The 24,728-nt window shown below is 52.3% G+C and overlaps 8 protein-coding genes across 8 annotated transcripts; 4 read left to right on the top strand and 4 right to left on the bottom strand.

Moving 5' to 3' along the window:
- Positions 1–612: 612 nt before the first annotated feature.
- LDX57_011153 (uncharacterized protein) lies at positions 613–2,047 on the top strand (the record flags this gene model as incomplete). Its single annotated transcript, XM_046092899.1, has 4 exons — positions 613–1,234; positions 1,324–1,435; positions 1,499–1,818; positions 1,899–2,047. 4 exons carry the CDS (start codon positions 613–615, stop codon positions 2,045–2,047), a joined length of 1,203 nt encoding a protein of 400 aa, XP_045948877.1.
- Positions 2,048–2,361: 314 nt separating this feature from the next.
- LDX57_011152 (uncharacterized protein) lies at positions 2,362–3,638 on the bottom strand (the record flags this gene model as incomplete). The annotated part of the gene is made up of 2 exons (XM_046092898.1): positions 2,362–3,471; positions 3,537–3,638. 2 exons carry the CDS (start codon positions 3,636–3,638, stop codon positions 2,362–2,364), a joined length of 1,212 nt encoding a protein of 403 aa, XP_045948876.1.
- A 5,272-nt stretch (positions 3,639–8,910) lies between these two features.
- On the top strand, positions 8,911–10,341 carry LDX57_011151 (uncharacterized protein; the record flags this gene model as incomplete). The annotated part of the gene is made up of 1 exon (XM_046092897.1): positions 8,911–10,341. The coding sequence occupies one exon, from the start codon at positions 8,911–8,913 to the stop codon at positions 10,339–10,341; it is 1,431 nt and encodes a 476-aa protein (XP_045948875.1).
- Positions 10,342–10,690: 349 nt separating this feature from the next.
- On the bottom strand, positions 10,691–13,196 carry PUS7 (pseudouridine synthase PUS7). The gene is made up of 2 exons (XM_046092896.1): positions 12,807–13,196; positions 10,691–12,747 (listed from the first exon to the last, which is right to left on the bottom strand). Exons 1-2 carry the CDS (start codon positions 13,016–13,018, stop codon positions 10,779–10,781), a joined length of 2,181 nt encoding a protein of 726 aa, XP_045948874.1. The 5' UTR covers positions 13,019–13,196; the 3' UTR covers positions 10,691–10,778.
- A 572-nt stretch (positions 13,197–13,768) lies between these two features.
- LDX57_011149 (uncharacterized protein) lies at positions 13,769–15,093 on the bottom strand (the record flags this gene model as incomplete). The annotated part of the gene is made up of 2 exons (XM_046092895.1): positions 13,769–14,635; positions 14,698–15,093. 2 exons carry the CDS (start codon positions 15,091–15,093, stop codon positions 13,769–13,771), a joined length of 1,263 nt encoding a protein of 420 aa, XP_045948873.1.
- Positions 15,094–16,203: 1,110 nt separating this feature from the next.
- Positions 16,204–16,593, top strand: LDX57_011148 (uncharacterized protein; the record flags this gene model as incomplete). The annotated part of the gene is made up of 1 exon (XM_046092894.1): positions 16,204–16,593. One exon carries the CDS (start codon positions 16,204–16,206, stop codon positions 16,591–16,593), a length of 390 nt encoding a protein of 129 aa, XP_045948872.1.
- Positions 16,594–17,343: 750 nt separating this feature from the next.
- LDX57_011147 (DUF2293 domain-containing protein) lies at positions 17,344–18,320 on the bottom strand (the record flags this gene model as incomplete). The annotated part of the gene is made up of 3 exons (XM_046092893.1): positions 17,344–17,802; positions 17,871–17,993; positions 18,096–18,320. The coding sequence occupies 3 exons, from the start codon at positions 18,318–18,320 to the stop codon at positions 17,344–17,346; spliced, it is 807 nt and encodes a 268-aa protein (XP_045948871.1).
- A 3,442-nt stretch (positions 18,321–21,762) lies between these two features.
- On the top strand, positions 21,763–24,384 carry LDX57_011146 (PHD finger domain protein; the record flags this gene model as incomplete). Its single annotated transcript, XM_046092892.1, has 3 exons — positions 21,763–21,788; positions 22,051–24,147; positions 24,198–24,384. 3 exons carry the CDS (start codon positions 21,763–21,765, stop codon positions 24,382–24,384), a joined length of 2,310 nt encoding a protein of 769 aa, XP_045948870.1.
- Positions 24,385–24,728: the final 344 nt, after the last annotated feature.

Here is a 24,728-nt window from a genome sequence, read left to right as displayed (position 1 = left end):
CTCCCGACACAAGCTCCACGCTTTATTCTTCATATCAACCACACCCTCAAACCCTCAACACCAGTTTCCTAAACCGGCAACACGAAGGATGCAACCCCCTGTTTCTCGAAGCGTGGACAATTGGCCTTGTCAGCTTACGGGAAATGGTTCCTGCATCGTCCCCCTCCTAGGGCCTAAGGCGGCGATCCTGACGAAAAAAAACGGCCCCCAGGGACCGGCGCTAAGCAACGCCTTTTTTGTCACTTTTTGATGATCTTGACAGAGTTATGGGGTGAATCACTCCACTTCGATGGTCACTTCTCGTATTCGATCCAAGCTCGCTTATATTTTTAGGCTTGGGGGTGTGTTTCAGGTTCGTGTGAAGATTTGCGTAGGGGGGTAGGCTGGGCCCGGTGGTTCGCTTGCTTGTGCAGTAGTATACTATAGTGTCTGTTCCTGTTCCTGGTTATAGGGTCTAGTTACTTGGGGGTCTATCTGTGGAGTCTTTGTACATATACTTATAAAGGTATATAAGGGTCGACGTCGGACAGACCATAACCACTCCATCTCAATCTGAACCCCTCCAGACCCTATCCAACACAATCTCGAGGGCACCACAACCCAAGTCGCAGAATGCACCTCCCCAACCTCCTCCCCCTAGGCCTACTCAGCCTAGGCCTGGCCACCACCGCATCCGCCGCACCCAAAGACAGCACCACCACCACGCCCAGCAAAACCAGCACCGAATTCACCCACCCGGGCGTCTTCCTCTCCTCGTCCCAACTCAAACACATCGCCTCGCAGGTCTCCGCCAACCAAGGCCCCCAAGCAGCCGCCTACGAGTCGATGATGTCCCACGAATTCGCCTCCCGGACCGAACCCTCGCCCTTCGCGACGGTCGAATGCGGGCCCACCTCCACCCCCGACGTAGGCTGCCACGAGGAGCGCGAGGACGCGCTAACGGCGTACCTGAACGCCCTGGCGTGGGTGGTCACGGGGACGAAGAAGTATGCGGACCGCGCGATCGAGTTCATGAATGCCTGGTCTAGCACTGTCGAGGGACATAGTAATTCGAATGCGCCGTTGCAGGCGGCGTGGTCTGCTGCGTCGTGGGCCAGGGCTGCTGAGATCATCAGGTATAGTGAGGCGGGGTGGGAGGAGAGTGATGTGGAGCAGTTTGAGGGCATGTTGAGGGATGTGTATTTGCCGGAGATTATTGAGGGGGCGCCGGGGAAGAATGGGAATTGGGAACTTGGTTTGTTTTCCTTCCTCTTTGTTTCTTTTTTTGCTAGAGTTGGTTCTGGTGGAGTTGAGGGGAGAGGACTAACAGATACAAATATATAGTCATGATGGAAGCAGCACTCGGCATCTCCGTCTTCATCAATGACCGCGAAAGCTACGACAAAGCCATGGAAATATTCCTCAAGCGAGTCCCAGCATATATCTATCTCACCAAGTCAGTCCCCTCACCCATATTACCCACCCACCAGGAAACTAACAAGACCCTCCACCCGAGCAGGGATGGCGACCTCCCCAAAACCAGCCCCGAAGACAATCTCTCTTCCTCCTCCTCAATCATCGACTTCTGGCAAGGCCAATCGACCTTCTCCGAGAACGGCATCTCGCAAGAAACATGCCGCGACTTCGCGCACACCGGATACGGCATCGCATCGATCGCACACGTCGCCGAGACAGCGCGCATCCAGGGCCGCGACCTCTATGAGGAAGACACGGGCGAGAGACTGCGGTATGCGCTGGGTTTCCACACGAAGTATCAGTTGCAGGGGTCCTTGCCGGGGGATATCTGTGGGGGCGATTTGGAGCGGGAGTTGAGTGATGGTATGTTCTTATTTTCCCGCCCCATATGTTATCTGTTGGTCTGTTCGGTGATTGTGGTGGGCTAATTCTGACTGGTACAGTGACTGAGGTGGCGTTCAATGGACTCTCGTTTAGAGGAAACCATACCATGACCAATACGGAGAAGTATACCCTTGAGAGACGTCCTGCTGGGACTGATAAGTTGTTTATCGGGTGGGAGACTCTGACTCATGCTCAGAATGATGCGTGAGGGGAACAAGAGGAGCAGGAGGAAATTTGGAATGTGTTGTATATAAGGCGGTGGATTGCGGTTAGTGTACATGTACAGATTGTTAATTGGATATATTTATCAATTTTATTCTATTGTAAGAGGACTGTATTGCGAATGCTTGAATACCTGACAGAAGTAAAGAAAGAAGAAAAACAAGAAGAAGAGGGAAAAAGGTAACACCATATAACAACACCGCCATGTAATTGTACACTTGCTGCGCAATGCAGACTTCCGAAATCCAACAAATCCATGTAGCTCGGTTAAATCAAAAAAGACTATACTGATAGCCAGCTTCAACGAGGTTTCGTGCCCAATGGAATTGGTGGTGGTGTCGGCGCCGACGGAACAGGAGTTGACCGCATCCCCGATTTCTTAGGAGGCGGCGGCGGCGGAGCCTTCCTTTGGCCCAAGGACTCGGTGCTAGCTGAAGGAGGCGGTTGAACCGCATTGGGATGTCGGGGAACAGGTGGTGGGCCTGAGGCTGCCGAGGAAGATGGTTTCTTATCGCCTAGGAAGCCATTCACGCGGTCTTTGATCCCGTACTTCTCGTTGAGACCGGACAACTTCTGTTTGCCAGCATCGATCTTGTCGCTGTGCTTCTCACGAAAGTCATTGAAATGTGCCTGAGCGCTACGGGTGTCTGAAGGGGCAGGCGATTGCGACGCTTGCTCGTTGCCGTACGCCCCCAGCGATGGCGGCGGAGGGGGCGCCTCCCTGGAGTTGGTTCTCATTTGAGAGAATCGGCTCTGTAGCTCGTTGAGCGGAGCTTGCCCAACGGAGCCGGTAGGGGCTGGAGAGGCAGAGTTGCTGTCTCTCCGCCACTGACTTCCCCCATTGCCAATCCCGAGCGCCGGTACCGAGACCCCCGATTGAGCGAGACGAGACGTAGCGGCCTGGTTGATATACGGATCCGAAGGGGTTTCTGCCGGACTCGGCGAGTAAGCAGGAGGCGGAGACGGCGGGTGCGACACGGGGGTGGAATTAGTCCGGGGAGGGATGCGAGGAGGAACGCTTGGCTTGGGCCTTGTATTCGTCGGGATGGCAGGTTCAGCCGGCGAGCCCATGCGTCGCGCAGGAGGCGGCGGGAGAGTACTCGGGTCGACGCCGGTTCGATTCGCCCGGTAGGGAAGCGGAGGAGGTGCCGGCCTCTGCGCCTCTTGTTCCTGAGCCTGGAGCTCTGCCTGTTCCTGCTCCTTCTGATAATTGATTTGTTCTTGCGATAGCGGAGCACCTAGGCCGGTTCGATCGGGCGTCGTTTCATTCGGAAGGGCGGCCGCGCCGTGATATTTGACGTGCTTCGGTGGCGGCCCAAACGACGAGGGATCCTTGAGCGATGAAAGAGGGCGGGAAACGTGCTCTTCGCGTTCGGCATCTTTGTCCTTGCCTTTGCCCATCCATCCTGCCTACAGATAGACACGAAAGATCAGCTAATCAATCGTCAAAAACACTGTCGCGATGGGGAACAGACCACTTGATTGATGCCCTTGAAGTCGCCGCGCCAGCTTTCCTTTCCTCCCTCGCGGCTCTTGGGGTGCCAGCCCTCCTTGAAAACCTTTCCCATTCCACTCATGCTCGCGGTGAGGCACTCGCCTGGATGATGTTTCCGAAAAAGTCAATGAAGTCAATAAGATGACGCCGATCCAACAGGCCGGGGATGACGAGACGTTCGTAACCCTCCATCACCGCCCCGCCGTTTATGTCGGAGTTGCGCTAACCTGGTTAGGTTAGCGTTGGTACAGCTTATCTCCAATCTCCGCTATCACGTGGTGATAACCTTTCGCTCTACGCAACAGGGACTCCCTCGAGACACCTCACGGTTCAACTGCTCGTCTGATTCATCCCTGCATTGAGGGATCACTACCATGCTGGACACTAATGGACATGTCAGCCGAATCCTGACTAAACCTATGTGACATGCCATAGAGCAACTAACTGTTTAGCATTTGGCCCCCAACTGCCATCAATGGGGCCATCCTACCAGAATCTACTAGTGTGCGGATCGAGCCAGGGGCCGTCACGTTCCAAACCTACGAGTCAGTCTGCTGGCATGCTCATGCTCGAGGACTAAAAATAACTTGGGTTGATTGGGTCGACAGCAATCGGAGTACATTGGGTATGTTCTGTGTGTACGTGTACGATCATCTGCGATAAACTCGGTTCTGGATACACGTCAAGCTGCATGTCTACCAAACAATATGAACTCTCCCTGAGTCAAGGCTCGCAAGACCCATGCGTCAGAGGTGGAATAAGAGACAATGCCTTCCACAGCCGTGCCCCATTCCTCATGCCCATGCTTGCATTTATTGACAGGCTTGATATGATATAGACCCTATATCATAACCGGGTCAATCGGGCAGTGCTTCTGTACTCTGTACAGCCTGCCTAGCAGATCCATGAATGATGCGAGGACGACAATGACTCGGTGTTTACTTGCCCAGCCAGTGTCTTTCGGCTGCCCCCACAAAGGATCCTACTCCGTACTTATTCCTACGGGATATGTATGCAGATGTCTAAAAATATCACAACTGCATCAAGTTATCGAGTCCCATGCACGTGGATGCAAAACATACCTTGTTCTTCTAGTTCCCCAGATAGCACAAGATGTTATCTGCCAGCGGCCTCTTTGCCCTGAACCCTACCTTTCTACAGGGTGAAAAATATTGTTTCTAGGAAGGTGAGAAGATCTGTTCAGTTCTACTCTTACACGCCCCAGGAGGCTTATTTCTATGTAACTGATTTGCATAAACATCATCACTACCCCGGAAAGTATACTGTCTGGCAGAGCTTTCGCTACGCACCGACGATTTGATCCTTTTTTTAGTCAACTTGGTGTTACTCTTGTTTTGGGCCTGAGCCGGGGAGCGTGGGCGGAAGGACGGAAGTGCGTGTGCCAAGCTCTCTATTTGGGATAGTCTGGATTTGCTCCCTTGAACGTATACTTGCTCGTATATGATGATAATGTTCTTACATTCAAGATATATAGACAACATTGCGTGACTAGCTCCTAACATATTTGAATTCATGTTTATTTCGAGTTCATTAGGGTTGGTAAATCACAAGTCGGCGAAAGAGCCCCAGAGCCTACTACAAGCCCGATAGATCTTTGGGTTTCCTAATTCACGTCCATGTCCACTTTACTTGACGGTTTGACAAGAACTCTCGCAATTCCTTTTCCTAGAAAAAGCGCCATAGCCCCAAACCCTGATCCTCTACCCCTAGGGTTCTTCTCACACCCAGTTGTCCAATCCTCAAAGTAGTAGTTACCGATCTTCCAAGACACACCGCACAAGGAATCCTGTACCTATACCTACCTACTGACCCGCCTCTTTCACCCGTAAGTAGTACAAAGTATCCCCATAGCCTACCATAGGCTATAACCCTCCCGCCTCCGCCTTTAAATCTTATCCCACCAAGCCCGGACGCCAAGGCCATTCCCCGTGGGGTAAGTAAACGGATGGCTGATTTGCTCTACTGTAGACTGGAATGCTTGAAATCTGGAAGCCCGGGTGATCGATAAGGCGGGAGGGCGTTGCGGAGATGCTGGGTTCTCAGCCTCATTGTACGGAGCCTGTGGTACATATGTTGGGTTAAGGGTTCCTTGTTTTTATGGTGATACTGATGCGTAGGTAGGTAGTACTTGTTATGGAGGGCATGCATGAAAGTACGCAGCTGAATGGGTTCAGGTGAACACGGTTTGTGAGTGTGTACGCATCTCAACAGGTACAATCTCATGATATATTCAAATGTTCTGTAGATCTCAATCGAAGCTGCTAGATAGGCGTGTATCTTTTCTTGTGTGGAGCTTTAATTCCAGCTCGATTGTCGATGTCAGCGTGCAAGTCGCCCCTATAGGACGACCTCCTCAACGTCCGAACAAGACCAACCTGCGTGGTGAACTAATATCCAGACCACGCGACATTGAGGTTGATGCCAAGGTTGCACTCTGCATTTGAGGCTTCGATATTTCAATAGCTTATAAGCTATTGTAGGGCGTGAAACGGGTGTTTGCTGTTTGCTTACTGTCAGCTGAGTAGAGTTGGACCCGACACCACAAAGACAGGTGAATCACACGCCTACGGCTCTGCAGGACAGGGCACATTCTCAGGCTATGCAAGTACCATCATCTATATCACCTCGGAGGTCCCGGAATGGAGAACAATGGGTGGAACATATTGCTATGGGAATACCTTGTTAGGATGTGCTCTTCAATGTCTGATAGGCATGTGTTGAACGTGACAACGACAGATGTAAGAGTTGCTAGTATATAAGACAGGTATTGACCTGAAATGAAAAGGAGCAACGAAGGAACAAAGCAAACCATTTCCCCCAGCATCTCGATCTATTCCCTTCTTTCCACAAGACCAGATCTAGACCCCGCTCGGCCACAACAATGAAGCTCACCTCCTTCGCATCTCTCGGGCTTGTCCTCTTCACTACCATGGGGGCTCTTGGAAGCCCGGTCGACTCCGACTTTCTTGTGTCAAATGATCTAGATGCTAGAGATGAAGCTGGAATTATGATCCGGTACGATGGAGTCAGTATCTTCTTATCCCCCAAGAAGTTTGGAAGAGGTAAATGGCTAACGTTGTCCGCAGAAATGTTCCAAGAAAGACAATTCCTGCCGGTATAAATCGCAGAACGGCAGGACTGCGTTCTGCAAGTGCCAGTTCAAGAGGGTAATTGAAGCAGTCTGTCCTGGTTGATCTCAATTGCTGACTCAATGTAGTGTGCCAAAGATGGAAACAAGTGCCATTATGAGAGTTATAATGGCAACTGTCAATGTATCTAAGGGGTGTTTGAGGCTTTTCGAAGGCCAAGCCAGCGGTTAGTGAGAATGAGCCATGAACAGTATTTATGGGAATTTTCTGGTTATTATGTAGTTAGGCATGTCGATACAGGTATGATATTCAACATATCAACTTGTGGACGGGTCAAATAGTGATTTCTATGCAACATAATTGTGCTTTAACAGTTTGTGTACTTGTGCGAATATGATTTAAGTAACTAGGTCTCCTTACAAGGGTCATTATCTGGGAGAGAAAAATGAGAGGATGATTTGTGATTCTTGGCCCCTGGAATCGGCAGCACTCTGCAAACATTCACTGAGTAATAAGATTCGCAAATGGAAGTCCACCCTACGTATAGATTCCCCAGAACAGCTAGAAGGCAGCAATGTCTGCGAATACTTCCTCCAGTCTTCGCTACCAATCGAACGCCTCGACCGACGTGGGACCCTGAAAATCGATGATACTGAGCCCCATCATATTGGGAAATAGATGCGGCAGATCCCAGGACGCAAACTAAAAAGTAGGTAGAAAACTACGAATTTTAACTTCAAGCAGCTCTCGCAGGACAGCATCCTCCTCTTTATGGTTGATATTCTGCGCCACCGCCATCACCCTCTGTCATACCTCGGTAAGAAGCTGTCCACTACCGTTTTGACCGTTATCTAGAGAGTAGTACAAGGCAGCCTTGCTGCTGCCCTACCGAGTTAATACATATTCTTGTATCAAATTAATGTCTAAGTTGAGTACTGATCAACGATGCTGTCAAGCGAACCCCGATGGATGGAGGGATGCTTACTTAGGCCTGACCTGACGGCCGAGCTTGATAGAATCTATTTTAATGGCACCACGCATACATTGAACGAATCCTGCAGGAAGCTAGAGAAGCTCTACCAGAAGTTTTCTAGAAGTCCAAATAAAAATATGCTCTGAGACCTGCGTCATTGGCCTGGAGAAAGCTGTTAATGGAGAATTGGAAAAATCGGTGTACTCTGGAGTAGGTAGAAGATGCTCGTGGCTTAGCGACCCACCTGACCACTCTCGTCTCCAACATGATCCGGGGGCTCTCAGTTAAAGATATAATTAGCTTGGATCCTGGTCATAAATAAATGATCAAGATAAGGCTCAGGAATTCGAAGGTCAACCTCCCAGGGGACCCACAAGGGCCGTGGAAATAAGCAGCACTCTCCGTTCTCCCCCGCTAGTACTACTACCACTCCTTAACCAGACACGCTAACAGGCACTAAAACCAGACCCTGCTAGTGGGCTACACAATCTTATTCCCTGCATTTTACTCCGTATGCACCTTCGAAACAAAGGCCCAAAGCCAAAAGTCCCCTTGTAGCACCTTTCGCATCCGCCGCCCCAAAAGCCCCCCAAATCAGATAGTATGCTGACAGACCCCTACCTTCAAGTCTGCCACATGTAACAATGCAGCAGAATGGGGGCTACGCAGCGTATCCTGGCGCATTCATAGGAGTCTGCTGATTGGCAGACGAGGACCCTCATTGTTGGTTCTCAGAGGGATCGTTGGATGGATCATGGATGCTGCGCCATGCAGTCAAGTCGGTCTTTGTCCCGTTGGGGCATTTGCTTCGTTTTGACTGTTGAGTACTTTTTTTAATTGATTTGTTTGATTTACTCTTTATGGCGGAAGTTCCCTTTATTTCTCTTACTTTTGGTTTTGTCTGTTTCTGGTTTTTTCTAGTACTTCCTTGCAGGCTCTTGCTTTGACTTCTGTTTCTGGCTGATTGTTCACATTTAAGAAGACTTGGTAATGGTCTTACCTATGCATGGAACTGAGTAGATATGATTACTTTCCTAAGATGAACCTGGCATAGTAGATATGGTGGGTACATTTTACTTCAATTATGCCTGACCGCAAAACATGCGACTAACAAGCAGAATAGGGACATCTATTACTCCAATATTCCTTCAAATTCTCATTCAATAAGACACATGATCGACTCTCGCTGTTCTCCGCGACTTCTCGACTACACTACCCAGTATTCTTGAGCATACTACAATCGAAATAGCACACCTCAGCGAGAAACAGCCATGGACGACGTGAACAATGACGGCAGCCCTAACTGGGATCCCTATGCAAATCCTCCCGCAGAACAGGTCCATACTACCTGGGATATAGAGGGCCTGCCGCATACGGTGACAGAGAATTATGCGCAGCCCACGAATGCAGGCCAGTGGACGAGCGATGCATGGATGACTGCTGCAGCAACGACTACCTTGACTTGGGCTTCGCAGGTTACCAGCGATGTTAGTATCAGCCAGACTCAGTGGCAGAGTGAGACTGAGACGTGGACTCAGTATACAAGTGCTCCTACAACTACAGCTACAGACACATCCATATCCACAGACTCCATCAGCTCAATAACATCATCATCACAAACCTCATCAGCAACAACAGAAGTCACCACCACAACCACATCCTCAACTACATCTCCATCCACAACCTCATCAACAACCTCATCAACAGCAAGCGCAACAAACCCCCCTATCCCCTCCACCTCCTCCCTCCCCACAAAAACCAAAATCGCCATCGCCGTCCCCATCTCCCTCATCGGCACCGCCCTCCTCCTCGCCCTCCTCATCCTCCTCCTCCGCTACCGCCGCCGCCACAAGTCCCATGGATCCGGTCCATACATGGACATACGCGAAAACCCATCAACACACGTCCCATCACACGCCCACTCGGACTCGCAGGGCGGAAATGCCCCAAACCCGTGGGATACGATGACTCCGCATTTATTCTTCCTAGGGGGTACTCCGGGGGCGATAGGGGGCAGTAGTCGAAGTATCAGAAGTAGTAGACACGCCTCGGAGAGGGATGTGAGCGTGTACGATGTCACGAATCCACACCAGCAGCTGCAGGGAGAAATGGAAGACGGTGCAAGTGCGGGCCCGCGAACAAGCCAACCTAATCTTCGTCAAGGATTCCATCGTCCTTCGGTGATTGTTTCTGATGGGTTTATTCCGGATCCGTTGCATTCGCATCCGAATACGCCGATTATGGATGCGGCTTCGGTGTCAGGACTAGCGTCTGCGTCTGCGTCAGCTCTATCGTTAGCAGGTGGAGGTGGAGGAGGAGGAGGGACAGGAGCAATTGGTCTAGCGCGTACCACTACGCATGAACCTGCACATGAACATGACCATTCGTCTCAACGAGGCATAAGCAGAAACAGCCACACACCATCCCCCAAACCATCCTCAACCCTAGAAATAGAGACACACGACCTCGAGCGCCATCGACCTCAATCCCCATTCAACCATCCACTCGACGACGCAGTATCCGAGATCTCGCGCTTCAGCGGACGCCGGAGCACCTTTTTCGGGGGCCATGGGGCAGGACAAGGACATCATTATCGGGGCGTGGATGATCGGGGGTCGATATCGTCGGTTTCGTCGGTTTCGTCGGTTAGTGATGATGAGGGTGATGATGTTGGGAGGGGCGGTCATTCGCGGAGGAGGTAATTGAGTTATGTGTTGAGTTATTGATTGGAGTTTGGGATTGATTGACTAAATTTGACTATCTGGGTTGGATGGGTTTCTTTCTTTTTTTGATTCCCCCTCTTTTTAGTCGATGTTTACCTATTGTTTGTTGACTAGGCATTAGGTATCGGGAACGTGTAATAGTAGACGGTGAGCTAGGAATAGGATTGTTAATTGGATAAATTTACTACATCGGAAGGGGTTTGGTATTTTCTTGAAGTGACTGAAGCATTATAAACAAGACAACCTGGCCGAGTGAGGTGTATCTATATAGCAGCACACTGACCAGTACATTGAGATCTACTCAAAGAGCGAGGGAGGCATCAAAGTTGTCGAGAAATGGATGAATTACAGAGTAACTATCTCTGCCCATGCAAGTATGTAAACAATACCCCTTTTTATATATACACACAAATACCCTAAGCACGACCCGAAAAGTCCGGCTTATACGTCTGAACCTTCCCCTTCATCAACTCCCTCAAAGCCATAGTCGCATACTGGCTCGAACCCAACTGGAACTTCAGAACCACGGCGATCTTATCTCCAGAACCCTTAGACTCGGCAGCCGCCTCCTCCGTCTTGGCCTGCTGCTGCTGCAGCTTCTGCAAGTCCGTCTGAATGAACTGCTCGTCGTCCTGCTCGTACAGATGCACCTGGCACGAGTAGTCCGGGCCCATACGACTGAGGAGTTTACGATAGCTTCCGCTGAGAGAGATGTCCTTCCACTGCCGACGCATGTCGAACGGGTCGAGACCGCCGCCTTGCTCGCTGGCCATGAACTGTTTGTAGAAGTCGGTCATGGCGTTGGCCGGGTACAGGACGTCGAAACCGGGAAGGGGCAGGACGATGTCGAAGACGGAGTACTTGCCGCTGGCAGCTTCGTCGGCCGTCAGGGCGCGGGCGCGCGTGTAGTCGACGAAAGAGCTGTCGGTGGCACCGGGAGCGATGATGACTTCGCCGTCGGCGTCAACGTTAGATGCCGCGGTGTGGCCATCCTCCTTGTCGGTGTGTTCGTGGATGAGCACGAGGTCGCCCTCGACGACTTTGTCGCCATAGAGACGCCAGCGCTCTCCAGCGGCAAAGTTCCACACCAGCGATTGGTAGGCGTGGACGTACATCAGTCGCAGGTTGCGCGGGATGGTCTGCAGGGCACCGCGGCAGTCGTTGCGGGAGCGGCTAAGATGGCGGATCAGGTTGGATTCGGCGGAGAATTTGCGCGGCAGAATGTCCAGGGCTTCGGTGCCTTGGCTGCTCGTGCGGAACATGTGGATGGCCTTGGCGCGGGCCTTGTCGTCGGCGCTGATCAGGCTGGTGGAGTTTTCACCGGCTTCGGCGGCCGCCAGCGACTCGGAGCTGTAGTCCAGGATGGCATCGCAGGCGCCCTTGAAATCGCCTTGCAGCATTTTCACTCCGACGGTGTCCGTGCGCGTCGCGAACGTCCCGAATCGCTGCAGACCGTAGTAGTTGAAGTAGCCTCGTTCGCGGAGATTCCGCAAAGCGGAGCCCACGAGATCCGAGGCTCTGGCGACAGCCGTCTCGCGGTTCTCGAGGTCAAGGCCCGGGATATCGCATTCACGGAGCGTGACGACGAACTCGTTTCCATTGAGATCGCCGAGCTCGAGTCCATGCTGCTTATACTCAAAATCACCGATGGTAGCATTGCGAAGACAGGCATTTAGCTTGTTCAGGCGCTCAGCTTGCACGCGGTGCGCGCACGCCCTCTGCACCGTCACTCCGCGGCGGTCCTTAGTGCCCGCAAACTGGAAGCTCTTGGGGTTCATGCGCAGCTGGCGAGAGATAAACGAAATGACCTCCATGGTGTCCTTGTTCTCCTTGTAAATGGTGAAATGCAGATACGGTCCGCCCAGCTCGTCCCAGTTGACGCGACCACGGTCCCGACTAGGGCCAGCAGGGCCAGCCTTCGCACTGCGCTTGTTCCGGTTCGCGGCAACCGAGATGGTCATCATGCCGTCGCCGTCCGTAGAGGATTCCATCTGCGAGCGGAAGATGCGGCGAATGGTCTGATGCATCTTGATGCGCAGGTCGCGGTCATTGACGACCAGGGTCGGGATTTTGCCGAGTTCGCTGGGCCGGGCCTTGTCGTTGCTCTGGGCGCGGTTATGCAGCGCCACGATCTTCTTGGTGGACTGTTCACCGAACAATTCGTCCATCAGCGTCTTGTCTTCCTCTGACAGCTCGAACTGTTTCTTGGGCGCCTCTTCCGCGGGCTCTGCGTTCGCCTTCTGCTCTTCCTTCTTCTCTTCGGATCCTTCTGTCGGCTTCGCGGCGCCATCCTCCTTCTCGTTCGAGGGGGTCTCCAAGACCACGTTTCGCAAATGCAACACTTCGCCGGAGGGAACGATCTCATTGACCAGGAAATCGGTATACCTAGAAATTGCAAAGAAATTAACCACCGAAACTCCCCTCCACCCAGAAAAAGCACATACCTCTTCTTCAACACTCCCGAAAACCCCTCATTATCGGCGCTAACAAACTCCGTGATACCCACGTCCAACTCCTTCTTTGCCTGGGCGTCGGCTTCGGAGATTTTAGTCTCGGACGTCGCGACGGGAGCTTGCAGCACGACTTCCTCGGTGGAAGAGGCATTGTCGGTCTTTAACCGCTTGCGCGGCGATTCAACGTGCTCGGCGCCTTCCATTGCGTTTATAGGGAAGGAGGAAGGTGAGTTGAGAGGAGTCGGAGGTGTAGTTGATGTTGTAGGTGGAGATCGGAGAATGATGCAGCTGGGTTTGCGGCGCCGAATGGGGGTTAGCGTAGCCCTAGCCCTAATTCCGTTTTGGGAAGTATACTTTGGCGGAGTACGGAGGTATGTAGAGTGAGTATGTAAATGTTCTGTTCTGTTGAGGACTCATCGCTTGAGTTTCATGCTGCTGAAGTGAAAAGCAACTGCTTGGGCTGCTTCTGTCATAAAACTTCGAAAATTGGTCTCAATCATTTGAGTATAAACCAACATGAAGCCTGCTAACCTTACTCCTTTACAACCTACGCAGAATGCCTCACCTTCCAGCATGAGTAGACACTGTAGACAAACCAATTCCTGGACTCCCGCGCACGAACATAGCGAGAAACAGAATATTATCACGCTGGTTCTAGCACTGGTGAGTCGCGAGTCATTCCTCGATCGCAAGATGAACTCCAAAATCCTTAGCCTCCACTTATGATGCCAAGGGTCATGGCATCTTGGCTGGGTTTTGACTTCACCTCATCCATCCGTCAATGGTATTGTTGGACTCGATTATGACAGCATAGACCGTAGATTAAACATTGATATATGACGATCAAAAGGCGCAATCCACCAACAAGAAATATAAACCAAAATCGTTAATCGTAAAACCCTTCCGAACTATGCACACGCTCAAAACACCCAAAACCCGAATACACCAGAGTACTACCCAAACAGATACTCCCTCCAAGACATCTTCCACGGTTTCCAACTCCCCTTGAACCGATGATTCACGCACGCATGCTGACTCCCAAAATTCTCCGATCCACTATGTCTCTGCCCATTCCCCCACGCATTAACCGGCAGCACGCAAAGCCCACCCATCGGCTCTTCCTGCACACTTGACGCCTCGCTCGCATCCACACAAACGGGGTCCTGGATCCTGAAGAACGGCGCCCAGGTGACCCGGCGCTGTGTCACGCCTGATCGTCGTAGTGCTAGATCGCCGATCCCCAGGTCCGCGCCGACGGATTGCTGGACTAGACGATTTGACGCGGGCAATGTAGCTGACAACGTGTCGAGTACAGCGTCTGTGAAGACTCCCGGGCCGCTTATCTCGAGGATGGCGTTCTCGGTGTAGCGCGGGGACCAGGGTAGGGGGATGCGGCGGTGCAGATGCTGACGGGTGTGCGAGAGGACTCGAACGATGGTTTCGCGGAGAATAGGGGAGAAGCGACGAGGTGCGTAGAGCGTGTATTGGATGAAGCCGTAGCGGCGGGTCCAGCGCCATTGGCGCATGAGGTGGGATGAGGCCTTGGGTTCGTCGAGTTCGATGCCGACGACGAGGGAGATGTTGTTCGCCGGGTGGTCTGGACGAGGCAGGACGGGTACCAGCGATGGACAGTCCTTGATCGAGCGGCGGGGGTACACGTCTGTGTCTGCGTAGAAGCCGCCGTGGTACCAGAGGAGGAGGTAGCGGAGGAGGTCTGCGCGGAGGACCTCGAGGGGGTAGGAGGTGTAGAGGTCTTTGAGGTCGGGGACGGTTAAGAAGACGTTGTTGATGAAGGCGTTGGCCGTGTCGGTGGTGACCAACTTGTCACAAAGAAAGCAAGTCAGTTTATCCATCATCCTTTAGTGTATAGATGCAACCATACTGAATACTCCCACTCGTCATTCACATCCTCAAACGCCAACGAATCCTCGCTCCTCTCACGCTTCTTCCCCAACATGATCTGCCAGATCCTGTCGCGTGCGGAATAATCCCCTCCATTCTCATGCAAGACGGCTCTTTCGATATTGCGCAAAGCCTCGCACACGCGCTCTTCGTACTCCAGATCCGGATCGACGCGAAAGGACGAACGGTGAAGAAAATGCGGCACCTCATCGACGTCGTATGTGGGTGTTCGACGACCTGCGTGATTCTGCTTCTTTCCCTGGAGAAGGGGGACATTGTGATACAGGACGAAGGACAGGACGGCGAGGACAAAGAAAAGAAAGCGTCGACGCGCGACTGTGCGACAGACGAGCCTTCGGTGGTTCTTGGAGAACATGGCCGGGCGGATGGGATTAAGAATGAGTATTTACATGAAAGAGAGGGGAAATAAATAGAGGGGATGAGAGATAGGAGCAAGACTACAAAGTAAATCAGATAAAAATACTCCTCCTCGCAAGGGGAAAGGAAAAAAGATATGATGTTATTGCTCTCATGGTGGCAGTGACTGAAAAGCCTTGAACAAAGCTTGCGACAACCCACCACGCTAAATCTCAAGACCCAAACAACAAAGGTACACTCCATATGGAGCGACTATACTCCGTTAAATTATCTCGTGTCCTATGGAACCGGGATCACAATGGAACAGCACAAGCCCCATCGACGACCGAATCCAGCAAGTGCGCTGCACTTCCCAGTATCAACTTGGCGGCCGACGGACTGCGCTGGAGTTTGGGTGGACCACTACCCGAGAAAAAACTGGAGATCGTCAGCGCTAAGCCTGCCCGGTGGATGATTTAAGACATTGTACCCTGAAAATCTTGCCTAATTTTAATCGCTGGCCTGCTGGGGCTGGACTTGATTGGTTTTGTGGTAGGTCGGGGAGGTTCTCGAGCGTTGAGAGTTGAGACATCTTTAATCATTTTCTAATCTTTCTGGAAGTACCATTTTCCCGTTCAGGGCGGGGTTTTAACTCCTAACGTGGTTGACTGATTGTCTTGATGGCCTGATGGAGGATTCCATGAGGGGTTCTTGGAGGGTGTATATATGAAAGCTTTCTGCTCTTTTTGTTCGTGACACAAAGTCATGCTGGGTTTTGGCCATAATAGAAAGCCACCCGCATAACTTGAACAGCTACCTACCTGTCAGCTAATAATGAGTCTCTCTCTTGACTCTGGGTCTCTACTCTGGCTTTGGCATTGTAATCGCATTGAACGTCTCCGCACCATAATGGTAGCTACTATACACACGAATGGAAATCGTCAGTTATCGAAAACAATGAGACTCGCCAGTATAAATTCGCATTCCAAGCTGCATTCGACTATAATCATCACCATCAACCCTTCCCAACCACTATCTCGCAGTAGAACAGTCTATCGGACTAACACAAGTCTACCCAACAGACTCTCAAACTACTGTGAGAGCCCCATCCATCCTACCTAACGAAGCAATGCAACAAGAAATGGGACAAATAACTTCCCCGAGCTTGCCATGCCTCCACAGGAAACTCTCCGGTCTCATCTCCGCCAACGTGCGGCGCGACCGCGCAGAACACGCCCGTAAAAACGCCCTCGTGGACCAAGGGATCGGCCTGGCCATCGACGCGCAGGGGTCCGACGACTACGACTACGCCGTGGTCCTCGCGGACCTCTATAGTCCCACGGACACGGACCTCAGCACTCTACGCGGGGTGCTCGAACTTGCGCGCGCGCAGCTCCGCAGCCGCCATGAGTGCAAAGCCTGGGCGAACCCTCGCGGCAAGAATTCCGCGGAGGCCCTCCGTGTGCGCTTCTGGCTCCAGACCCGTGCGTACACGGCGGCTGAAATCTATCAGGAATAGATGCAGGTGATACAGGAGTTTGCCACGATGGAGGAAACGGAAAACGCGACTTTGCCGGTGCCGGTGTATGCTGGGGATGTGTTGGATGTGATGATTAACTTTGGAGAGGATGGGATTGTGGACATTGATTTCTTGCTGGATGAGTCGGATGAGCTATGATAGGTTTCGTGGTTGTTGGTCCTGCTCCGTGGTGTTCGCTGAGAAACATTATGTGGCTGGATGGAGAGTTGATCGGGTATCTTAGGAGATGATAATGGTCAGAATGGTGATCCAGATGTCCCTTCTATTGACATTCAGGCGTTATGTGATTGGAATTGTTTCGAATTGAAATTTGGGAACCGACTTTGATTCCAGGTTTCCTCTATGAACATTGCGTTCCGTTCCCATAGTAGTGTGTAATTATTAGTACACCATGATTGTAAAACGCTGCGCCAACATGGAAACACTTTGAAGGTCAAGTTAATTCGCTTGAGCCAGAAATTGGTCAGCTGACATTGTTGAAGTCTGCTGGTAAACTCGATAGGGTACTCTTTATCTAAAACCGATTCTATTTGTATCCCTCACAGTCGTCATATCATGAAAGTCGTGTCCACGTCTGCTCGGCCCTTTTGTTCTCAATGCATACGGTGACATCCCAGCCTGAATTGACAAGGCAGACAATTCTTTTCGACGGCGGACTGGGAGTGAGGAAGGCGGGTCCAAAACCAGTTCCTTCACGCATTCCGTCGCCTGTCCACCTAATAAATAGATTTATTTCGCCTTCCGGCTCCGCAGAGTCAGAGCGCTCGTCGACTGCTGTTTGCCGCGCCCCTGCCAAGCCTCCATAATCGTATGGACCTTGTCCCAGACCTGTCGCCGCGCAACGTCGCGGTTCGTACCCGCACGCAGCATTTCCTCGTACGGCGTATGGGTGTGTCGAATATGCGCCTCGACCGCCATGGCAGCTTTGCTTTCATCCTCGATTTGCGACGTACGGCCTACCCGACCCGAGCCTTTGCAAAACGCATGATCCAGAACGGTGTCGAGAGACTCGACCGGCATCAGCGGAAATTCGCTACGCAGGATCTTGCGCGAGTGCGCCAGCTCTTTCTCGTCACGCAGCTTGACGGCGCTGGCGCGGGAATCGGCCGTTGCAGCGGCGGACTCCAGGACGGCGGAGTGAATGTCGGAAGGGACGCGCAGACCAAGGGGGTATTTTCCATCGTTTTCCTGTGCTTGTCAGGAACCCCGAGTCAATCGATAAGGGGGAGGGGGTTGATAAAGGGGAAGAGCCTTACATAGACAACATATACAGTCCGTTCAGACTCCTTGGTCTTGCTGCGACAATGCCGAGTGACATAGACGTCTCCCTTGGGCACGAAGACATACTCTTCCGGCATGGGCATTTGTTTGAAGCAATTCTACCGGGCCAAATTAGCAAACTACCATGCAAGTAGTTGACCGTGGGATGGGAAGCTGCAGGCAAAGCAAGGGGTGACGACGAGCGCCCAGAATACACACACCTCTTCAAATGGCTTCGTTGAAGGCGGGAGAATCCCTAATTTGGTATACTTCAAAGTTTGCCGAGCGACCTCACGTTTGGGGTTCTTGCTGCGATCTTTGCGCTTGGAGATGCCCGCCTTTCGCGTGAGTTTGGTCCGCGGAGATCCCAGAATGGTGGTCTGTCGTCGAGCTGGTCGGGACTTTTTGACCGCTGCTCGTTTTTTGGAGACTTTTTTCCGCGACATATTCGGAGTTGATGCCATTTGGAGCCCACGATCGGAGCAGACTATTCGATTGTATTGGATTGGAAGAGTTTAGAAACTAGAAAGGTAGAGACTGGCAAGTGCATTGGAGAAGTAAAGAAGAAATCCCAGGCCCAACAGTGAATCATACAGAAGGCGGCGTTGCAGATGTCATTCACCAACCGACAATGAGTAATGGATAGACAAAGAGGGGTAGCATCACAAAGAGCCCAACCGCGGAATCCATGATGAAGGAGGAGACACGTCGTGCCTGTTTACCGATGCATTTCTAATAGAAGATCTCGTGACTGGGGCCCTGCATGCACAATGGATGAACGAATGCAATGAATGAATCGAGAAGCCAAAGGGAATCCTTTTCTGCCCAAAGACGCCATTTGGTTCCTGATTTCTTTGGCGGTCAGACTTGGGCGGGGTTGGGTGCCTTGATGCCTGGGAGGTCAGGCATAAGTCCGGGTGTCCAGGCATACTTGTCCGTTCAACTCCGTTGTCACTTGCTAATGTTGAATGACCAGCACTTTCTTCATAGTACAGGATCCGACAACTGAGCGTGGCTTGTAGGCAGTCTACAATACGTGGTTTGGCACCTGAGATGGAATCAATAACAGCTCTACATTTTATCTGCATACATTGCAATTGTAGGTAAGTTCTCCCACATGGAATATCGAGATTCTTGTGCTAGGCTGCACATGGTTGTTGCCTGGGACATGATTCTACGAGTAGGCAGCATTTGCGGGAGCAACATTCAGATCCCTAATCTAGATGATCCATCACAAGGAATTGGGGCGTTTCAAGACAGGCAGCTCCTGTGGGTACGCAGGACTCCCTGCGGTGTACCCCATGGATAGTCTCTACAGTAGAGCTGTATCTCCTACCCAGAGCGGACAGATCTATCAATCAAGTCCTGACGGAGGACAGGAGGTCACCCCGAGCTTGGCAGATGCTCTCCTTGCTGCGGTGACCAACTTTAAAAACCAGGCAAATCGAACCTGGTTGCACCGTTTGAGCCTTTGAGGGGTGCAACCCAGGGATTTGTCCCGGCGACAAGCGACGCCATGTCAGGGGGCGTGGACATTATTTACTGTACTCGGGCCCTGTAGGTGCTAAGGATGTGCGTCCTGCGGCATCACACAGCAGCGCCGCTAGTCCGATGCAGGCCCAGTTGCTCGCGTGCATGACCAGTCGGGTCTCGTCAGTCGTCGCTCGTTATTGGGCGTACCAGGGGGAGGCAGGATAGTGATACTAACTACGGTGTACAGTACGCTATACAGTCTACTTCGTACGCAGTACAGCCGGACCGACCAGGGTGATTCTCGGCAGCCAGCCAATATTAATATCATCACGAATGATCCCCTCCCCCCGACTTTCCGCCAATCACAAGGGGCAGTCGCCTGGCCCGAGACAGTCTAGACTTCGCCTCACGGTCGGATCATCCGCATCGTCGCCTAAAGCTGCTAGCTGCCTGGACGAGGGCAGAGCGGCTCTGGGCGGATGTGATTTGCAGAGAAATCCTCCGATCAGACAGGCACAACGGTTTGGTCTGGACAGATACGAATAGCTTGGTTGTAGAATGGAGACCGCTATCTGAGAGTCAGAACTCAGAAGTCAGGAGTCGAGCTCCGGGGGTGAAGCACTAACCAGCCGCTAGGTACAGGATGTCGTCATGCAATTCCCTTCCCTGGTCGGCCAAGTCGTGGGGGGGAAAGAAGGCCGATCGAGGCGCCAGCTGAAAAAAGGGCCCATGGCTGGGGCTAAACTGCTAAAGGGACGGACTAAGATTAGGAGAGATTAAGAGATGCTTCCAGCTGGCAGTCAAGCATAAGACCGGGGAAGAGGTGTTTGCATGCTTTGCAGGGCCCATCTCGTTGCTGGCCCAATGCGGCTAGATCGGCGTTTTGTCGGAGTGACTCGATCTCCTTTAAAGACTGCCTTGAAGTATACCCTCTAGATCATCCGTCAAGGTCGTCTCAGTAACAAACCCTGTACAATGTGTGCATACTACTACAGTATACTCTGTCAAGGCAACCGAAGCGAGACTGCGCAAACCACGGACGTGTCAGCCGGCCAACAGGAAAGCGAATAGATCGTGCTGGAGATGACGATGGAGCCGATCCACGGAAATGGGCCGCCGTTCCTTGTCCTCGGAACCAATGACGCCGCGCAAACAAGGCGATGACCAGTTGAGGCATTCGAGGGGGAGAATCTATCCAATGTGAATTATCAATTGTCCATATTGCATGGCTAAGAATTGTGTCTGGGAATTGAATCATATATATCCTCTCTTCCAGACTGGCACGCAGGGTGCATCATTTATAGTCTGTTAAAGACTCGGAACGGAGCTCTTACATAACGGTCCGGAAAGAGTTTAGCGCACACTAGATGCTGAAGTTGCTTCGGTGTTGGTCGAGGAACTTCGAAGTATGAACCCCTTTCTATAAACCATTTCATTCTCTCCTCCATATATGCTACATAGTATGCACCTTTAGAAGTAAATGCGGATCAATTCCTCCTCCTCTTTCTGTTCAACAAACGACAGTTCGTTACTATTCTTCCACAGAAGTGATTGGCTCCACCTAGAGAAGTGGAGGACGATCGGGCTAAGGCCTCGGTTTGGATTAATGGGACGCCTGTTTCTGGGTAACGATTCGGGTTCTGGCCTATTTTTTTCCTGCTAGACTTGGATCTTGTTCTATCTTGATTTTCCTTAATTATTAAAATAATATTAAAAAAAAAAGATCCCGGCAGTGGATCTGCGGATGCAAAAAAAAAAAAAAGAAAAAACTGTCAAAGCATTACTAAATTACTCCGTACAAACAGAGCAAAAGGAAAACACAAAAAAAATCCCCTCTTGCAAGCTTTCGCTCTTCTCCTTCCTTTCTCCCTGTCAGCCTTCGCTCGCCGCATTTGTCTTGCTTTCCTCGCTCCCAGACAAAGATAAAGGATCCTGTCGGCAGTGAAACCCTCCCCGATCGCATTCCTTCGCTTCTCCCTTTGTTCAGGAGAGCTTCGTTAGAACCTTCCTGCCAACCTTCGACTCCCTCGACCCTCCCTCCTCCCTCTCCTTCGCCCACGCCTGTTCTCGTCCTTGATCTACAACCCCGACAACTAGTCTCTCTCCCCCAGAATAATTAAACTGCATTAAGACTATGTGCTAGATTCGGTCTCTTGGCTGTCCTTCCCTTTCACTCCTTCCGGGCTTCAATCGTTCATTCCGGTCCTTTCTTCTGCTCTTTCTTTCTTGGCCTACCCGCTTGAACTTCAATGAACCCGTGTGGAGGCGTTGTACATTCATCGGCTCATCGATCCCTACCGAACCCCTCCACCCGGCATTCCTGACGGCTTCTCAAGTATCTGGACACCTCTCCCACCAGAGAGGGTTGCCTGGCAGCTTGCGTTGAATGGTTGCTAGGATCATACCGTTGCTGACATGAGTTGGGATCACCCTGTCCACAGGTATGTTGGTTAATCGTCCTGCTTTCCCTATCTCCCTTGACTCCAGGCGGGGTTGTGTCTACAATTTTTTGTACTTGCTGCCCTTTTTTGAAATCCCTTCTTTGATCCATATTCTATCCATATCATCCTGTCTTTGCCAGACTTTCAAGTTCTTTGTTCTTTGTTCTTTCGAATCCGGGAATTGGTGACACGGAGCTCTCTCCCCGAGCTTCCATATCGGTTCAAAAAAAATGATGCTAACGGAGCTTCCGCTCATGTTCAGCTTCAGCTATCCAAACGGTGAACCTCAGACCCCGACGAGGACCCCTCCGACAACCATCTTTGGCGATTCCGCTTTCCAGACCCCCAAGCTCGAGTCCAGTTTCTTCGATCCCCGGGTCACTTGGGATACCTCCGATCCGTATGCCTCCAGTCCGGAATTCCTCAAAACGCCCCAAAGATTTGGGTTGAGCACCCATGTGAACAACGGCAACGCCGGTTCCCTACGGTTACCCGAGACAAGCCCGGACCGAATTGCGGGTCAGGAGGCGCCTGGTTTGCGGAGTGCAAAGGCAGGCGATCAACAGACCGATACGGCTAAACGGATTCGTGCGTCGAGACCAAATGGCAACCCAGGGGAAGATGCACCTCGGACGGTGGACTCGGCCAAATCTGCCGCCTCAATGCAGACCCCTCCGCCGAGCAGCGCTTCGAGGAGAAAGGTAGCGGAATTCGGGAGCCTTAATGATACCGGCCGGCGAATGTCCGCTTCCAGTGCCGTGGGTGACCATCTGGAGACTCCCAGTCGGATGATGGGTGCTTCCCCGCGCTTGTTCGGAGACCTTCGAACCTCTCCCGACCCGTTCCAGCTGGATTCGATCGATCCGTCGGCGTCGCCTTTCTTTCCCCAGCAGAGACTCTTTTGGGACAATGATTTAGGCCACCACGGGAGTGGTATGGGCATGTCGGAGAACAATCCAAGCCTGTTCAATTCACACCTGCCGAGTGCATTTAATCTGAATCAAAACCCCCTGCACGACTCCCACATCCCCCAATTGCCCTCGATTGAAAGTAACCTGGAGCTGCCCGAGTTCAACGCCAATGCCTACGGCCTCTCCTCCGGCACCGACGCCGCCCTTTTTCCCGCCCCCTTTTCGACCTCCCCCCGACGGCCGATGGCCAAGGCGGAGGATCCGGCCATGTTCCTCAGTTCCCCTGCTCGTCGTTTCGGCGGCCCTCAGCCAACTCCCGACAAACGACTATTCTCCCGGCCCGCGACACGCCAGCCGTATCATCATCAGACCGAAGAATCCAAACGAGAAGAGCTCCGTCGTGCTCAGAGCGTGCACTGTCAACTCCCCGGATACGATGAGGATGATGACGACGAGGATGACTTCACCCCTCGACAGGCACGGCCCTCATTGACTCGCAGCCTGACGCATACGGCCGTCACCAGCTCTTCCCAGCGTCCGGGCCTTGGTGGCGGCATGAGCTCTGCCAACGGTATTCGTAAAAGCCCCTCCAAGGGCCGTTCATCCCCCACCAAGCCTCTGCGGCAACCATTGTCACGGACCGCCTCGGCGACTGCCACTGTTCTACCCAGGCGGTCTCAATCCGTGGTTCTGAAGATCGGCCGGGATGGCAGAGCCAAGGCGGAGATGCAGACCGTTGCCGAAACGCCCACGGGCTTGACGGACCCTGTCATGGGGATGGACCTGAAAGGCTCCACGACCGAAAGCGAGTATGACTCGCCGGAGTATGCCGAGTACCCAACCTTCCCCAGCCGCAACCCGTCATTCACCTTCTCGGACGCGGGGAGACCCATGCTGGCCCGCAGCGACTCTGGCTCGCGCCCTCAGTCTAAGGGGTCGTACACCTCCACGGCGGCATCCTCCCAATCGGGACGCATGTCTCCTTGGGGCGGATCCTCCCGGCCGGTATCAAGAAGGCCGCAGTACAGGCAGATCGGCGAGGACTGGAATCGGACGCCAAAGCGGCAGTCTATGATCCACTCCGATCTGTCTTACCGCAGCGCCAGCTCCGTGTCGAGGGCTCCGACGGAACCCGAAGAAGATAGCGGCGATGCGCAGCATGCTCTACGAAAAGTGCTTCAGGACCGGGGCCGTATTCCTCGACCTCACACCGTGGGCTACGGCCCCAGGTCCAGCAATTCCTCCCGATCTTTGGCACACCTTCGATCGTCACCACCGCGGTTTGGAGTTGAACTCGATCTCAACGGCCGCGAGCCCAACACGTCGCCCACCACCATGACGGATCCAGACCTGGCCACCCCCAGTACTGAGCGGTACAGCAACCCCAGCAACGGGACTCGGTGTGTTTGCAATTCGGTGGACAACGGCGGTCACCTGATGATCAAATGGTAAGATTTTTCATCCTCAGTTTGCACCCGGTCAAACTAACTCGGAGCAGTGAATCATGCAGTCACTGGCTACACACCAAATGCGTCGGACTGGAGCGATCCCACCTCCCGTCGGTGTATGTCTGCGTATTCTGCGCGCAGACTCCTACTCGTCGCAATCGCACACGCACGCCTCTGGGCAGCCTTGGGCTAGCGCCTACGTCTCCATTGGCGCACAAGTCCTATCGCTTCCGATGAAGCATCTCACACTATGCACCTTTACCCTCATGGAGAATTATGACCACGACTTGCATACCTCGCATCTTCCGTCCACACGGTCGAACTTGTCATTCCTTCTATCCTTCTATTTCCTTGGTCCACTTCTGTAACCTGTGTATGGATCTCCTTTGTTCCGCGATATCTTTTAGACATACCCCACTGTTTCTTGATTTTGAAACATGCATGTTTTGTACCCGTGGCTGCTGGGACGACCAGCGATTTCCTATTTGTAATAATTGGCAGACGAAGTCTGAGTGATACCTTTGATGTCTTTGTAATTACTGATTCATAGATGTGTTCATCTTGGAAGATCCTTAGGTGTG

Source organism: Aspergillus melleus (genome assembly GCF_016097325.1).
Source record: "Aspergillus melleus strain CBS 546.65 chromosome Unknown contig7, whole genome shotgun sequence".
NCBI classification, from domain to species: Eukaryota; Fungi; Ascomycota; class Eurotiomycetes; order Eurotiales; family Aspergillaceae; genus Aspergillus; species Aspergillus melleus.
Note: the sequence above shows the minus strand (reverse complement) of the source record. Positions and strands in the feature narration are given on the sequence as shown.